This window comes from Biomphalaria glabrata, chromosome 7, assembly GCF_947242115.1.
Source record: "Biomphalaria glabrata chromosome 7, xgBioGlab47.1, whole genome shotgun sequence".
NCBI classification, from domain to species: Eukaryota; Metazoa; Mollusca; class Gastropoda; family Planorbidae; genus Biomphalaria; species Biomphalaria glabrata.
In genome coordinates, this window is record NC_074717.1 from 30,656,047 (window position 1) to 30,674,485 (window position 18,439).

The 18,439-nt window shown below is 39.2% G+C and overlaps 1 protein-coding gene across 5 annotated transcripts in view; it reads right to left on the reverse strand.

Moving 5' to 3' along the window:
• Positions 1–18,439, reverse strand: part of LOC106072425 (uncharacterized) — a 51,661-nt gene that overhangs the window by 22,001 nt on the left and 11,221 nt on the right. For 4 of the 5 annotated variants that reach the window (XR_008778976.1, XR_008778977.1, XM_056036004.1 and 1 more), the window contains exons 7-16: positions 17,954–18,058; positions 17,220–17,411; positions 11,495–11,648; positions 9,558–9,693; positions 6,493–8,966; positions 4,475–5,082; positions 3,855–4,020; positions 2,226–2,340; positions 1,757–1,867; positions 260–407 (exon numbers count right to left, since the gene is read on the reverse strand). Coding sequence is in view for 3 of the 5 variants with exons in the window: in XM_056036004.1 (XP_055891979.1) it covers positions 260–407; positions 1,757–1,867; positions 2,226–2,340; positions 3,855–4,020; positions 4,475–5,082; positions 6,493–8,966; positions 9,558–9,693; positions 11,495–11,648; positions 17,220–17,411; positions 17,954–18,058 (4,209 nt within the window). In the remaining 2 variants the exon portion in view is untranslated. The remainder of the gene's footprint in view (positions 1–259; positions 408–1,756; positions 1,868–2,225; positions 2,341–3,854; positions 4,021–4,474; positions 5,083–6,492; positions 8,967–9,557; positions 9,694–11,494; positions 11,649–17,219; positions 17,412–17,953; positions 18,059–18,439) is intronic. The other variant, XM_056036005.1, reaches the window with a different exon arrangement.

The following is an 18,439-nucleotide window of genomic DNA, read 5'->3' on the forward strand; positions in this document are numbered from 1 at the left end:
AGACGTAGATTGCAGGTTGTATATTGTAGGTTGTAAGTGGTAAGACGTAGATTGCAGGTTGTATATTGTAGGTTGTAAGTGGTAAGACGTAGATTGTAGGTTGTATATAGTAGGTTGTAAGTTGTAAGACGTAGGTTGTAGGTTGTATATTGTAGGTTGTAAGTAGTAAGACGACATAACCAGTGTTAAAATGGCTGGGAAACATTTTGTTTTTTTTAATCTGAAACTACTGAACAGCACAAAGCAAAGAGACATGTACCTTGCACTTGAGTATAAAATGATGATCTAGATCCGGATCACACATCACGTCCAAAAGACAGGGGTCAATGTAAGCTTGACTCTTGTCCAGTATAAGAACCGCTATCTCTTGACCATCAGTGTTGAGCCCAAGGACCAAGGGAAACTCTCTACAATGTTAATTTCAAAGGGAATGAACTCAAAAGCTGGTCATTTTAACTAAACGTCGTCATTGCTAACACGTACATTTAACACAACGTATTCTTGGACTAGTACAGAACAAATGAGGTGGTAGACATATAGCTTGAATCGCTATACAAAATCTATACTAGTGCTTTGGTGAGCCTCCTTGATTGAAGATATGGAAAGACAATTGCATTAAATACGAAGGAATGTAGAAATACAAAATGACACAAGAACAAAGTAGAAAGAGCAAAATACTGATAGAAAATCGAGCTAGAACAAGATGCTAGATTCAATGCAAGAACGAGATCAAAGCTTGTTCTGTATTTATTAAAAGGTAAATCTACTCATACTTGTATCCAGCTAGGCCTGTGTTTTCCAAACTATGTTCCGCGGAACCCTGGTGTTTGGCCTGAATAGGTGTTCCACAAACTACTGGGATAAATAACTAGTAACCCACAGCGTGAATAAATCTCTCTAATAAAAATAAGCAAATCCGCTCAATATTCAGAATGTGCAAAGTGTTCAGTTAAGGAAAAAGTTTGGGTTAAAGGAAACACTGAGCTAGAGTATTATATATTAGGAACAGTCTCAATAGATCTTCGTACATCTGTATTCAGCACCAGTTTTAGGTATTAGATGGACCGGCCTTTGCTAAAATTGGGCCCCGCGCTTGGCAGTGGTCCCGAAATGTTCATTTAACATATCACTATCAGTCATGGCTCTTTACACATGCTTTTAAAGATGTAGGACTTAAAGGGTTAACATATTAAATGTATCGTACGATTGTTTTTCCTTATCCCACCGGCGCCTGTTGCGTGTTGAGCTGCTTCCTGTGCATGTTGTATAACAAATGTTGATATGAAGATCTCATTAATAGTAGAGGCTGTTCTCGTACAAAACATGTAGAAGAGGGGCCTCGCAAGCATCCATTACATTGGGCCCCGCAATTAGTAAGGCGGGCCCTGGGTATTAGTAATATATTTTCTCACACCTGTATCTGTGTAGACTATAAATTAAGAATAGATCTACACATACTTGGGAGGTCCCGGATTCGAATCCTGGCGAAGACTGGGATTTTTTAACTTTGGGATCGTTGAGCCCCCCTGAGTCCACCCAGCTCTATTTTTTGTACCTGGCATTAGTTGGGTGAAAGTAAAGGCGGATGGTCGTTGTGCTGGCCACATGGCTCCCTCGTTAACCGTGGGCCACAGAAACAGAGGACTTGACATCATCTGCCCTATAGATCGCTAGGTCTGAAAGGGGATCTTAACTTTTTGTTTATACCAACTTGTATCTACCTAAAGAATTATATCTGAAATAGAGATCAACTCACACGTGACTAACAGTGTACTCGGCCACAGCGCTTGGTATGACTATATCTCCATACTGACGTCTCATAGTCCATGACGTTTCTAATATTCTATTTATAGCATCCCTCCAACGTCTGGAAGATAATATTCGAATTTATCACAAGTATGTTGTAAATGATTTCCAATGGGTTTTTTAAATTAGTTTTTCTTGTAAAGGTACTACGTTAGTGTCTTAATTAGATTTGAACTGTACTAGCTTGAATAGTTTCATGAAATCAGATTAGATTTGAACTGTACTAGCTTGAATAGTTTCATGAAATCACAGGGTTAGGTTTTTATCATTTTCTAAAGTGTTGTTTTGTTCTTGTTGATGTGCATAGAAAGCAGACACCAAAACTTGCAACTTACTAGCATTGAATTGTCTAAAGACTACATAACTAAATTCTACAGGTAATTTGATGGGCACTTCTTGGGCGTTGTCTTTTGACAAACCTGCTTGTTTTCTCCTGGCCAGTATCTCTGTTTGGAGACAAGCTGCGTCCATCAGAAGTTGTCGAGTTTCGTGATGTTGCCAGGTTGTGCATGTCTTGATCACATCTATTGCCGGCTGCAAGTAAAAGATCAAATAAAAATCTGGAACGTCGTTGCCGCGCTAACGGAGGACAGGGGGGCGAAAGCTCATGAATTTTTTTGTGGGAAGAATCGGAACACATTTTGGGAAACACTGGTCTATAGTCTAATGACATCATTATATCGAATGCATACGTCGCAGTTGGGATGGCGATTGTGTTTAATAAGTGGATTTTGGTCTCAAGACTAGAGGACACAAATGTTTTTAAAGAAACAACAATTATTGTATACTCGGGGAATTTTTTCAATCCAACGCATTATTAGAGGTAGAAATAGTTTTAATATGTAACATTTAACAGTGAAAGAAGCTTAATAAGAGATAATTAGCATCTTATATTATATATTCAGTTCCCTTTAAATTGAGATCAGATCAAATAGTGTTCACGTTTCACTTCTGTATACAATATTTGTTTTTGTTTTGAAACTATGTAACTTTAGAAACTATTTCAAAGTCACGTGTAAGTTTAGAAACTATTTCAAAGTCACATGTAACTTTAGAAACTATTTCAAAGTCACGTGTAAGTTTAGAAACTATTTCAAAGTCACGTGTAAGTTTAGAAACTATTTCAAAGTCACGTGTAAGTTTAGAAACTATTTCAAAGTCACGTGTAAGTTTAGAAACTTTTTCAAAGTCACGTGTAAGTTTAGAAACTTTTTCAAAGTCACGTGTAAGTTTAGAAACTATTTCAAAGTCACGTGTAAGTTTAGAAACTATTTCAAAGTCACGTGTAAGTTTAGAAGCTATTTCAAAGTCACGTGTAAGTTTAGAAACTATTTCAAAGTCACGTGTAAGTTTAGAAACTATTTCAAAGTCACGTGTAAGTTTAGAAACTATTTCAAAGTCACGTGTAAGTTTAGAAACTTTTTCAAAGTCACGTGTAAGTTTAGAAACTATTTCAAAGTCACGTGTAAGTTTAGAAACTATATCAAAGTCACGTGTAAGTTTAGAAACTATTTCAAAGTCACGTGTAAGTTTAGAAACTATTTCAAAGTCACTTGTAAGTTTAGAAACTATTTCAAAGTCACGTGTAACTTTAGAAACTATTTCAAAGTCAAGTGTAACTTTAGAAACTATATTAAAGTCACATGTAACTTTAGAAACTATATCAAAGTCACGAGTAACTTTAGAAACTATTTCAAAGTCACGTGTAACTTTAGAAACTATATCAAAATGACATGTAACTTTAGAAACTATTTCAAAGTCACGAGTAACTTTAGAAACTATTTCAAAGTCACGTGTAACTTTAGAAACTATATCAAAATTACATGTAACTTTAGAAACTATTTCAAAGTCACGTGTAACTTTAGAAACTATATCAAAATCACATGTAACTTTAGAAACTATTTCAAAGTCACGTGTAAGTTTAGAAACTATTTCAAAGTCACGTGTAACTTTAGAAACTATATCAAAGTCACGTGTAACTTTAGAAACTATATCAAAGCCACATGTAACTTTAGAAACTATCTTAAAGTCAATGCTTTGTTACGTACCGGAATCGGTATGTCGCGGAGCTCCTCCCAGTATATCCTTCAGCTTTACGCGGTACATAGATGCGTAATAATCCAGGTCGTTTCCGTATACAGAATCCCGCAGGACATTCAGGGCAGTGTCCCGCAGGAGACAATTGGCCTGCTGCGTTAGAAACTGCTGACGTATCTGAAGTGGAAATAAAAAAACAAAACAGCTGAGAATCAAATAATTGACTTTTCACGAAGTGATATTTTTAAACATCAGTTTGTCATAGCCCCTTAAAATAGTACTTAGAGAAGTTGAAGTATTATGTAAGTGGTCGTCTGACAGCAATTTTTCTCAATCTTATTTTATGCAAAACATAATAAACTCTTTTCTTTCACCCTTTTTCTTTTATAATATTTACAACTTATATATCGTTTTTATCGGTTTGGTCTCTGACAAATTAAATTCACGTTTCACTACCTTCAGGTAGTCGGACCGATGGGCATGGTACTTACAGTGTGTTGAAGTTCTAAAATATGTCATGAATGTTATGGTACTACAACTTGTATTATTCGTTACAATGCTTTGTATTGATTTATTATTTCATTTTCTAGGTTTCTGGTTGCTTTGTGCTAGTTACTGCCCTTGAACTGACCTGGTTAATGGCTATTCTTTCAATCAGAAGTGGATCTGCAAATAAATCAGACAGAAGGTCACTTGTGCCTGACTCGTGAAACGCTGGAAAGGTCTGCTTGTCTACAACTCGCGGTTCCGGCTCGTCTCTGAGGTCGCTGGGAAACAAGACCGGTGGACTTATCTGTGACTGTCTGGGTAAGTTTTGCCTGTTTTGTTGCTGCGTGGCAAACGGGGCTGCCTTCTGCTGGAGCTGCTGTTGACTGACATGAGCCTTGTGCTGTCTGTACAGCTGTGACAGCTGGGCGCCAGTAAGGCCGCAGCACTCCTGCTGGTGCTTCTCCAGAAGATGTTGCTGAAGGAGGGACTGCTCGGCCTGTTGCCTCTGGTAGCACTCCATAAATTCTTGAAGCGATCTCAGCTGATTGTCCGAGGCTCGCTTCAAAAGAGTGGGCTGGCTGTCCAGTAACCTGCTGGTCATTTTGGACTGGGAACGTCCTATAAGTGTTGAAGGAAAGTCCATAAGACTGGACGCTGGTGACACTGTTGTGTTTAGACCCGTGTTTGCGCTGGTGGGGTTCAAGGACTGTGCAACTCTCTCTGACCAACTTGGAGCATTGGAAGTGACTGCTAAAACAATATATCATAATTATAGTCATTTCTTATTTTAGAATTCTTGATAATATTTATATATTATGCAACTAATTCGTATTTTCAATATACAAAATAAACCCAAATATGTCCTTTTCTATAATGAATACACTAAACAACTGAAACATATCTTGAGATTTTCTTTATTAGGTGACTTTTGTCGCAGTCACACCCTTTGTCTAAGCAAGCGTTAACGTAACTGTAAGTCAAATCAAAGCACTCAAAACTAAATGATACTTTGATTCTGTTGTAAACATTTTTAACATAATACAACAAAACAATATGATGACGACTTGCAATACTATCCATTAATAGTATAAACTTTGTCGGATCGGATAATTAATTTTTAGATTATTTCTTTAGTCTGGTAAGATATCAGACTTACTTTAGCTGCGAACATTGTGTCTACAATACAAAAACCTAATTTACGTATTTTTAATACAGAAAATAAAAGAAACAGATTAAGCTTTTAAAATTTAAATAATTACTAGATGTTTCGAAATATTAATTCTTGACCATTAGGACTGTCTCACTAGATCTAATTGTCATTGTTACTCGCCCCTTTCCTTATTTTTCTGTACAACACATTCATAGTTTCTATATTAAACTCTCTTCTTCCCACTCCATTCAGTATACTACCAGCCTATTAATACTAGCAATGGTTTATGAACATACATGGAAAACGTGGGGACGATCTGGCAACACTAGTCCCCTCGTACACTTAGGGCTGGACACCATTACATTCAACCTGATGGAGAACATTTCTTTACATTTATGTAATAATTGCTGCTGGTATATCAACTCTAGCTTCAAAAACATTGTTAATGTTTTGAAACTAATATAAAGTTCCGTGCCATGTTTTGGATATTTCGAGGCAGCTGTTCAGATTCTATCTCAATTTTACAAAAGTGCAATTTTTTTCTTTAGTGTCATCCCAAAGTTTTCACGTGGGCCCCAACTGGTCAAGAGTTATGGGCCAAAGTGCAATCAATCCGTTTGGGCCATTGTTGCTACACCATGGGCTGTGGGCCCTTAATGGTCGTGGGCCCGGGTTCATTGAACCCGTTCGCGCCATGGATGATACGCCACTGCTCAAAACTGCTCTTTTGAATCCTAGAGTTGGGACTAGTATTCCAGTCCTTTCTACTAACCAACGAAAGTATAGTTCCAGCGTGGCATTTTTTTTAAAGAAAACTTAAATGGAAAAAGTAAATTACAAATACAAATAAGGGCAATAGTTTATATAGCAAGATGCGAGTTTCTTTTCCTTTTTTTTTTTAACTCTTCTAAGTGTGTAGTTTTCGTGTTGGCCATAATTTAAATATACGTAAGAATGAATTTAATTTCAAAAGCTTTTCAAGCTACGATTATAGTTTGCTTTTTCCTTACCTGGTATTCTCTGTGATGCGCTAACTGGAAGCCCGAGTACTGATTGTATGGCAGATGTTCGTGAGGACTGGTTGGCACCAAAAGAAGAAACCACGACAGAGGAAAAGCTCTGGGTAGTGGACGTAAGGCCCAAGCTACTACCCGTTGAAGGGCGTTGCTGTCGTGACATCTGCTGTGGCAACGAATCGTCGCTCTGTTTGGTCATTTTTGTGAAAGGTCCAACTATGCCCACCATCGGTGACCTAGAGTTGAGTGAGGTCACGGTCATAGACCTCTCCAACTTTCTGAGATCAACGTCTCCGTGTCCGGTAGTTAAGGAAGATGTTGAAAGTCTGAAATCCTGATTGATCGACTCTGAGGGTTTGTTGAAGACGTCCTGACTAATCGACGAACTAAGGGTTTGGTCGAAAGCAAAAGAGCGAAGTGGATTTGACTTCTGGATCTGAAAACCCGGCGGTGGTGAAGGGATATCATTGTTGTTGGTGCAGAAGGTTGACAACTTCTTCTCAGAGTTCAAGCCAGACAGAGAGGTGACTGTTGGCGTCAGCACAGATTCAACCATAGATGTCACGATTGGATTGTTGTCTACCGCGTTGGACATGCTCGCAAAGCTGGGCATGAAGGACTCTGATGTCTGATGCTTGGATTCGGTTGAGGCAGAAGTGTCTGATGCCAGCAAACTGCTCCATGGGTTAGACAACTTGCGCGTCAAATTCTTAACGCTGGTTTCTTGATCTGTCCAGTGACCACTTTCTGACACTGTCTGAAGCAGATTATCTGATTGCCAGGCGTCTAGTGACTTTTTATGATCGAAAAACATTTTCTTCTGGACAGCATAATCAAGAGTCCCATTTCCTATATCGAGCCAATTTTTGTTAGACTGCAGTGGGCAGATTCCCGCTGAGCAGCTACCTAATTCAGGCATGTGATCATATATCAAGTCTGCCTTTGAAAACAGTGGAGAACTCGACCTTCGAGCCCGACCATCATTTCCGTCTTCTCGCCCATGAAAAGTTGGCTTTCTCTCAGCGCAAGCAGCTAGATAGGACATCTCCGACGGCCTGATGGAAGCACCTGTTTCCCAATCATTGCTCAATGTTGACGTTTTGTCGTCAAGCCAATTCCACGCTCCGCCAATCTCTTGGACCTTTTCATCATTTCTATGATGATTTTTATCACTGGAAGACATTGATTCGACCAGGGAAGTCTGGCCAATGAACAATCTTTTTGAGACATCAAAACATCTGAGGTTCGGTGATGAAAACAAAGAATTATCTCTAGAATCTGCATAAGGGTTGGGAAAAGCGCATGCAAACGAAGGGAACTCTCTGTTCTTACAAATGCTCTTAGAAAAGCTTGTGTCGATTCCAAAAAAGTCGTCTGCCACGGACAACGAGTTTTTCAGTTCACTGGAAAGCCCAGACGGACACTCGGAGGAGGTGGTTGAGGACGTATCCTCACTGTCGCTATCACTGGAGGCGTCTGTGGGAGGGATTTGCTCAGCATCTCGTTCTTTGGAGTACATATTGTCGACAAAAGCATTTCTAGCAATCTGTGTCCAGTCCGAGCTTCGCTCATCCGTTCGCCTTTTGAGTTCGCTCTCGGAGCCGTGTGAGACAACGGAAGCAAAGGACTCTGTGTTCTTGCTTAGGCTGGACAATTTGAAATAATCCGGGGTTGTGGATCTACTGACGTCTCCAAGAAGCACTGTGAAATTTCTTGCACCCAGATCTTTAGAGCAACCTATCTTAGCGACATCAGCCCACCTCATCGGGGCCAGTTTGGTAAGTTCCGGTATTTTGACTGGGTTCGGGTTGACGAGACATGTGGTCATGGGCTTGATCGTGTTTCTGCCACTCGGCTTTCTCCCTTCCACTTTGACCCAGCCGTCGTTGCTGTCACTGGTGACCCTGTCATCGGATCCAGCTGAAATGGGTGGAAACTCCTCAGAACCGGTAGCTGTTTTCACCCACTTTGATTCCTTCTCCGAGTTTTTATCAGCCGAGTCTGAAGGGAAGAACTTCTTCACCAGGCCTTGGTCTTCTTTCGATACTTGCTTATCTTGCTGGAAAGTTGTTTCTTCCAAGGCATTTTCAAACGAGGCGGACGACACAACTTCAGAAGCGTTTTGATACGCTTTGCGATTCCAAGATACGGCAGGGGCAGAACTTTCGTCGTCAGTGCTAGCATCGACTATTACCACTTGTGGTGTTTCTGCCTTTGCTTGCTTGCTATGTTTTTTCTGCCTCTTACGTTTCTTCTTCTCTCTCTTGATCCTCTCCCTCTCCTCCTCCTCCAGCAGCTCCACGAGGTTTTGTTCCCTGTCTTTGGCCTCTATACCTTCAACAAAAGTCAGAAACTCTTTGATCAGGTTGCCCACCTGCATACCGTGTACTAATTGATTTCTAAGGTTCATCTGAGTCATGAAGATCTTTTTTCTGGTGAGGAGCTCTTTGAAAAAACTCAGATTGCCACTTGGAAGAAAAACACAAAATATTGCAATATGTTGACTATATCTTCTATACATATATATTTACCAAATCTATAAAGCACATACCCTAATTGAAACTTTGTCATACTAATACTAAGCACTCATTTGTTTTATTAAGAGAGAGTAGAGAGGGAAAGGGTTAATTAAACTTAAGTTCAGATAACAATTCTTTAACGTGCTATTTAATGATTGAACGGGTCACAAGAATCAACCATTAACTCTTCTGACCTAATGTGGTTTTAAAATTAATCACTATTTACTATGAACGGTTACATAGACACTTTGTGTCCCAAACAGGGCGTAAAAATCGTGCGTTTTTTACTGCTCTGTAATGTACAAATGAGGTATATGAAAGAGGGAGACAGAGAGAAGGAGAAAGAGAGAGACAGAAGGAAAGAGAGAAAGAAGGAGAAAGAATAGAGTGACATACATTTTAATTCATAAAAGTCCATATCAAATACATTATCTAACAGAAAGTACATGTTAACAACATCTACCAGCAGAGATTGTATAAACTTGTAAAAAAAAAAAAAGATTGAATTAATGAAAGAGTTTTTATTCAAACTTGCAGTACCTGTTTTGCTCCAGCCAAGTTTTCCCCGCCTGCCACCTGACCAGAATCATGACAGGCAATAGCGTGCTCACAATCAGGTAGGTGTCATGCGCAGTGAAGACATGTGAGCTCAGTTTTTCCATGACCATGTGAGGACCTTCAGTTTCAGACATGTAGTAAAAGAAGGCAGACAAGGGTCACTTCTTAGAACAAGTTGTACAGTGGAGTCAAACAGGACAGACAAGGTCTGATGCAAAGTTGTACAGTGGAGTCAAACAGGACAGACAAGGTCTGATGCAAAGTTTTATAGTGGAGTCAAACAGGACAGACAAGGTCTGATGCAAAGTTGTACAGTGGAGTCAGACAGGACAGACAAGGTCTGATGCAAAGTTGTACAGTGGAGTCAAACAGGACAGACAAGGTCTGATGCAAAGTTGTACAGTGGAGTCAAACAGGACAGACAAGGTCTGATGCAAAGTTTTATAGTGGAGTCAAACAGGACAGAGAAGGTCTGGTGCAAAGTTTTATAGTGGAGTCAAACAGGACAGACAAGGTCTGATGCAAAGTTTTACAGTGGAGTCAGACAGGACAGACAAGGTCTGGTGCAAAGTTGTACAGTGGAGTCAGACAGGACAGACAAGGTCTGAGGCAAAGTTATACAGTGGAGTCAAACAGGACAGACAAGGTCTGATGCAAAGTTGTACAGTGGAGTCAAACAGGACAGACAAGGTCTGATGCAAAGTTTTATAGTGGAGTCAAACACGACAGAGAAGGTCTGGTGCAAAGTTTTATAGTGGAGTCAAACAGGACAGACAAGGTCTGATGCAAAGTTTTACAGTGGAGTCAGACAGGACAGACAAGGTCTGGTGCAAAGTTGTACAGTGGAGTCAGACAGGACAGACAAGGTCTGAGGCAAAGTTGTAAAGTGGAGTCAAACAGTACAGAGAAGGTCTGATGCAAAGTTTTACAGTGGAGTCAGACAGGACAGACAAGGTCTGAGGCAAAGTTGTACAGTGGAGTCAGACAGGACAGACAAGGTCTGAGGCAAAGTTATACAGTGGAGTCAAACAGGACAGACAAGGTCTGAGGCAAAGTTGTACAGTGGAGTCAAACAGGACAGACAAGGTCTGAGGCAAAGTTTTACAGTGGAGTCAAACAGGACAGACAAGGTCTGAGGCAAAGTTGTACAGTGGAGTTAAACAGGACAGACAAGGTCTGAGGCAAAGTTGTACAGTGGAGTCAAACAGGACAGACAAGGTCTGAGGCAAAGTTGTACAGTGGAGTCAAACAGGACAGACAAGGTCTGATGCAAAGTTGTACAGTGGAGTCAAACAGTACAGACAAGGTCTGAGGCAAATTTTTATAGTTGAGTCAAACAGGACAGAGAAGGTCTGGTGCAAAGTTTTATAGTGGAGTCAAACAGGACAAACAAGGTCTGATGCAAAGTTTTACAGTGGAGTCAGACAGGACAGACAAGGTCTAAGGCAAAGTTTTACAGTGGAGTCAAACAGGACAGACAAGGTCTGAGGCAAAGTTATACAGTGGAGTCAAACAGGACAGACAAGGTCTGAGGCAAAGTTGTACAGTGGAGTCAAACAGGACAGACAAGGTCTGAGGCAAAGTTTTACAGTGGAGTCAAACAGGACAGACAAGGTCTGAGGCAAAGTTGTACAGTGGAGTCAAACAGGACAGACAAGGTCTGAGGCAAAGTTTTAACTTGATCCAAGAATGGGAAGAAATAATGAGTTCATTTTTTTAACCAGAGGGAGTTGATATAAGCTTAGTATAAAAAATATTGAGTTTTCATGTTAACTGTAAGTAATAAAAAATAATTTGAGCGTATACGTTAGTAAAAAATTTAATTTTGTGAGACATTCCAATGGATTGACCATTAGTAGAGAGAAGAGTTACAGACAAATCTGTGTGGTTTAGAAAACGGGACACAATGCATGTATCACCTCTACAGTCCAGGAATTGTTTCAGAAGCTCTTCTCTGACATCTGCATTTTTGACCTCATCAACTCCACTTTTAAGCTTCGCATGTTCCTCTTCCTCTTCTGGGCACTCCTTCCAAATGAGCTCGCTGATCATGAGACAGGCTGTAGAGACAATCTGCAAGTGAAATGTAAACAGGCTGTAGAGACAATCTGCAAGTGAAATGGAAACAGGCTGTAGAGACAATCTGCAAGTGAAATGTAAACAGGCTGTAGAGAGACAATCTTCAGGTGAAATGTAAACAGGCTGTAGAGAGACAATCTTCAAGTGAAATGTAAACAGGCTGTAGAGACAATCTGCAAGTGAAATGTAAACAGGCTGTAGAGACAATCTGCAAGTGAAATGTAAAGAGGCTGTAGAGACAATCTGCAAGTGAAATGTAAACAGGCTGTAGAGACAATCTGCAAGTGAAATGTAAACAGGCTGTAGAGACAATCTTCAGGTGAGATGTAAACAGGCTGTAGAGACAATCTGCAAGTGAAATGTAAACAGGCTGTAGAGACAATCTGCAAGTGAAATGTAAACAGGCTGTAGAGAGACAATCTTCAGGTGAAATGTAAACAGGCTGTAGAGACAATCTGCAAGTGAAATGTAAACAGGCTGTAGAGACAATCTTCAGGTGAAATGTAAACAGGCTGTAGAGACAATCTTCAGGTGAAATGTAAACAGGCTGTAGAGACAATCTGCAAGTGAAATGGAAACAGGCTGTAGAGAGACAATCTGCAAGTGAAATGTAAACAGGCTGTAGAGAGACAATCTTCAGGTGAAATGTAAACAGGCTGTAGAGACAATCTTCAGGTGAAATGTAAACAGGCTGTAGAGAGACAATCTGCAAGTGAAATGTAAACAGGCTGTAGAGAGACAATCTGCAAGTGAAATGTAAACAGGCTGTAGAGAGACAATCTTCAGGTGAAATGTAAACAGGCTGTAGAGACAATCTGCAAGTGAAATGTAAACAGGCTGTAGAGACAATCTGCAAGTGAAATGTAAACAGGCTGTAGAGAGACAATCTGCAAGTGAAATGTAAACAGGCTGCAGAGAGACAATCTGCAAGTGAAATGTAAACAGGCTGTAGAGAGACAATCTGCAAGTGAAATGTAAACAGGCTGTAGAGAGACAATCTGCAAGTGAAATTTAAACAGGCTGTAGAGAGACAATCTTCAGGTGAAATGTAAACAGGCTGTAGAGACAATCTGCAAGTGAAATGTAAACAGGCTGTAGAGAAACAATCTTCAGGTGAAATGGAAACAGGCTGTAGAGAGACAATCTGCAAGTGAAATGTAAACAGGCTGTAGAGAGACAATCTTCAGGTGAAATGTAAACAGGCTGTAGAGACAATCTGCAAGTGAAATGTAAACAGGCTGTAGAGAGACAATCTTCAGGTGAAATGTAAACAGGCTGTAGAGACAATCTGCAAGTGAAATGTAAACAGGCTGTAGAGAGACAATCTTCAGGTGAAATGGAAACAGGCTGTAGAGAGACAATCTGCAAGTGAAATGTAAACAGGCTGTAGAGAGACAATCTTTAGGTGAAATGTAAACAGGCTGTAGAGACAATCTGCAAGTGAAATGTAAACAGGCTGTAGAGAGACAATCTTCAGGTGAAATGTAAACAGGCTGTAGAGACAATCTGCAAGTGAAATGTAAACAGGCTGTAGAGACAATCTGCAAGTGAAATGTAAACAGGCTGTAGAGACAATCTGCAAGTGAAATGTAAACAGGCTGTAGAGAGACAATCTGCAAGTGAAATGGAAACAGGCTGTAGAGAGACAATCTGCAAGTGAAATGTAAACAGGCTGTAGAGAGACAATCTGCAAGTGAAATGTAAACAGGCTGTAGAGACAATCTGCAAGTGAAATGTAAACAGGCTGTAGAGAGACAATCTTCAGGTGAAATGTAAACAGGCTGTAGAGACAATCTACAAGTGAAATGTAAACAGGCTGTAGAGAGACAATCTGCAAGTGAAATGTAAACAGGCTGTAGAGAGACAATCTGCAAGTGAAATGTAAACAGGCTGTAGAGAGACAATCTTCAAGTGAAATGTAAACAGGCTGTAGAGAGACAATCTGCAAGTGAAATGTAAACAGGCTGTAGAGAGACAATCTGCAAGTGAAATGTAAACAGGCTGTAGAGACAATCTGCAAGTGAAATGTAAACAGGCTGTAGAGACAATCTGCAAGTGAAATGTAAACAGGCTGTAGAGACAATCTGCAAGTGAAATGTAAACAGGCTGTAGATAGACAATCTGCAAGTGAAATGTAAACAGGCTGTAGAGACAATCTGCAAGTGAAATGTAAACAGGCTGTAGAGACAATCTGCAAGTGAAATGTAAACAGGCTGTAGAGACAATCTTCAGGTGAAATGTAAACAGGCTGTAGAGACAATCTTCAAGTGAAATGTAAACAGGCTGTAGAGACAATCTGCAAGTGAAATGTAAACAGGCTGTAGAGACAATCTGCAAGTGAAATGTAAACAGGCTGTAGAGACAATCTGCAAGTGAAATGTAAACAGGCTGTAGAGACAATCTGCAAGTGAAATGTAAACAGGCTGTAGAGAGACAATCTGCAAGTGAAATGTAAACAGGCTGTAGAGAGACAATCTGCAAGTGAAATGTAAACAGGTTGTAGAGACAATCTGCAAGTGAAATGTAAACAAGCTGTAGAGACAATCTGCAAGTGAAATGTAAACAGGCTGTAGAGACAATCTGCAAGTGAAATGTAAACAGGCTGTAGAGACAATCTGCAAGTGAAATGTAAACAGGCTGTAGAGAGACAATCTGCAAGTGAAATGTAAACAGGCTGTAGAGACAATCTGCAAGTGAAATGTAAACAGGCTGTAGAGACAATCTGCAAGTGAAATGTAAACAGGCTGTAGAGAGACAATCTGCAAGTGAAATGTAAACAGGCTGTAGAGAGACAATCTGCAAGTGAAATGTAAACAGGCTGTAGAGAGACAATCTTCATGTGAAATGTAAACAGGCTGTAGAGAGACAATCTTCAGGTGAAATGTAAACAGGCTGTAGAGAGACAATCTGCAAGTGAAATGTAAACAGGCTGTAGAGACAATCTGCAAGTGAAATGTAAACAGGCTGTAGAGACAATCTGCAAGTGAAATGTAAACAGGCTGTAGAGACAATCTGCAAGTGAAATGTAAACAGGCTGTAGAGACAATCTGCAAGTGAAATGTAAACAGGCTGTAGAGACAATCTGCAAGTGAAATGTAAACAGGCTGTAGAGACAATCTGCAAGTGAAATGTAAACAGGCTGTAGAGAGACAATCTGCAAGTGAAATGTAAACAGGCTGTAGAGACAATAGGAAAGATAATTTATAGTTCCGTCTTTGGTAGTAACTCATTTTAATTCTAATCATTAAAGCGTATCTCTACACTAAGCAAGTCTACTAGAGAGCAGCCATTTTCTCTTACATTTAACTACAAAAGAATGGCTGTCTGGACAGTCGTCTTGATGGCCCCAGATTCGAACCCTGCCCACCGAGAAGTTTGAACCAGGATGTAATGTTCAATTACAAAAGAACATCTGAAACAAGAAAACCAAAGCAGAATGTTCTTGTGCTTCCTCTTCCATCCAAAACAAAAAAACCGCTCAGTTTCTATTAGAGCAGTGATTCCCAAAGTGGTCTATATAGACCCCCAGGGGTCTATGAAGACTTCCAAGGGGTCTACGAAAGTGAAAGAATAAATTGGGGGTCTATGAGATGTCCACAGGGGTCTACGATCATAGATTTAATTAAGTATGTTGTTACTTAATTTTCACATTTCATTAATGTAATTTATTTCATATACTAATATATGATTTGCACCTTCGTTAATCCTTTAAATATTTATCATGCTATTCAAAATTGTTGATTTCAATTTCAATACTTATTTAATTAGCTGTCTGCATGATACAAACGTTTTAAAATGAAGAAATGTCGCGACTGTGCAGCTTTGACTATTTACAATTTGGATTCATTCTTTCCATTTCAAACAAGCGGTGGCCTAAGTGCCTTTTTATGACAATATGAAACCAATGACGCTGGAGGATCATCCGAGAAAATGCCACCCTGACAAAAATAGATTAAGATTTGGAAAACTTTCGAACACTCAAAGATTCAGAATAGACCCACAAAATCTCACTTGCACATCATATAGAGAAGATGATGGTTTGTGAGCATCTTACAATATCTCTTTACTTATAGCAATATACAGCAAAGGTCAAACATTGATTTTACCAGCCGTTTTACACAAACCTACATCTGATATTATTAAACGAATTTCTTTAAACATTTATACAATTCAAGGGCACATCGGTGGCATGAGTTATAAAATGAAAAGCTTCTTATACAATTCTTTGCAAACGACATTTATACAGTGTATGTGCTACAAACTGCCTAAAGGTTTGCGTCTCTTTATTTTTTCTCAGGGTTGATCCACGAAACTTTTCCCATGTTTGAGAATAGCAGCAAGGCAGCAGGGGTTTAAATTCACTTTTCCTTCTACTAGCTGGGTAGCCCTTCCTGCTAGAAGCTTACTGGTTTTGGCGCTAGTTACTCGCCTTCACCCCTTCTCCTGTTAATGAAAACAGTTCCGCAGATTCAATATTTGAGTCACATGTGAAAGATCAAGAGATCCACAAAAAACTGCTCTTTGTGAAACCTTTTACAATGATACTTAAGGCTTATTAATTAATTAATTAATATTTAATGTTAGAAAGACTACTTCATAGTACAACAAATTCCCATTTATGAAACATACAATCCGTAGCAACGGTTGATAAATCTGCAAAAACATGATGAAACATTCCAGTGTTTTTAGTGATTCCAGCAATACATAGTAATTGCTATTTTAATCGGTTTAAATGTGAATTATATCAATAAAAAAGATAGATCTCTATAACTTAATATGTAGTTTTAAATTACTATTTTTAATCTTTAACTCACTACAGGTAGAAATTTGTTTTAAAAACATAATGTTAATATGCAAAAATGTGCAAGCAGGGGGTCTACCGAAAACCAGAAAACATGTCAAGGGGTCTACGAGACCAAAAAGTTTGGGAACCACTGTGTTAGAGAGATTCCCCTGTCCATTAAAAAAAAAAACTTTCCACAAAGCAGAGAATACAAATTTCTGAACCTGCGGAATTACATAATTACTGTCACCATATTTGACTCTCCTGTTTTAAAAGTCCTGTTTTCATCGGAAAAAGGGAATGGGGCTTTAGAATAAAAACGATTTATCGGCTTAACAATGTAAACTAATGATTGCATTTGATATAAGCGAGAGGTGTTGGCCACTCGACATAGGACTGTAACACACAGCTTATATAACTTATATTCATGACAGATTTGTGTACACTCGAAGAGTATCCCTTCTACACGTCCCCCCTCCTCCAGCCCCAAACATCTGGTACCGACCACCCTTTTTTATTTAATATTTACTAGTGATTGAAATTAAGATTATTTGGCGGGTCCCCACCACCTCCCGGATCCGCCAGTGCTTTACAGGCTCTAACCCTCTCCTCCAAAAGTCCAAAACAAAAACAACTCCTTACGTGTTTTCAAGTCAAGAGCATGTTGCTTCCCAGACCTGACCAGACGGGGGGGGGGGACAGTCGAATAGAATATGAGACACGGATTTCTGTTCCTCCCTTCAATCAGAGTATAGAAGTCTTGATCTAAGACATTTACTTACCCTGATAGATTCAACGTTCAGACGAACGACTTGAACGAGACAGTTGATTGGGTCGGCCTCAGACAGTTCTTTCAAATGATTCTTTGGTATCATTTTGGTTACCAGGAGCAAGGAGCCTATGATGGATTGTATGTCAAGGTCACCGTCTTTCTCGCCACCAGATGGCAAGCTTTTTAATTTTTGGATCCGCTTCTACAAATGTGTTGAAATTAATAAAATTCGCATAATGAGCAGATCACAGAAAGCTATAATAAAATTTCTTATAATTTGATTTAGGCCCAGTCTCTACTATTGTGAATCGAATACATCATTTTAAAAAAATAAGACTATAATCTCTCTAGTAAAATGAGACAATTCTTTTTGTTAATATAAACCGTAACAAATAAAAATACTTCTCTCGTGTATTGTTCGAATATAATAATGTATTGTCAGTCTACTCTAAATAACTCTAATAATATCAGCATTATGGAATAGTTCTTTTTGATGAATGCGTACTGTAGTACAGTAGTAGAGTCAGGGCCGGATTTAAACCTGATAAGGTCCTAGGCTATTTGTAACATGGGGTCTCTTGTAATCAACTTAAGGCAATGAATTCCTTTGATTATGTGGACTCCCCCAGGGAAGGAGTCCCTAAGTTATAGCGTATGTCGCCTATAAGTAAAACCAGCACTAAATAGAGTGTGATAGCCGATCAGATGTTCAGAAATGTTATTAAATGTGGGCCTATACATTACCACATAAAACTCCAGGGCCTCCTCCTGGTCACACGAGTTCATAAGTGTCTTGACCACCACCAAGTGCTGAAATCTGAGAGCCTCACAGATTGGAGTTCTACCAGCCTGGAGACACACACACGTGGGCAGATATTAGTGGAACTGTTAGTGAAACTGTTAGTGAAACTGTTAATGTACTTAACAATAAATTGAATGAAATTGTATACAAAATTAATTTCATTCTAAACATCATGTTATTCTGTTTACTTGTTCAGTCCAAGGTGCAGTTGCCATGCTGTAGTAATGAGAAATCTTTTGTGATGTGATTTAATTTTATATTAAAAAATCATTTTGAACGAAAAGATAGAAACTTGCTTGTTTGTTTTTTTTTAGATAAAAAAATAAATTTAAAAAGTTTATAAAATGGAAAGAACTGTACAATTACTGCCATATCTCAATAGTTAAACTGCAAAATGTATTAATTACCACCAATAATTTCTTAATTGT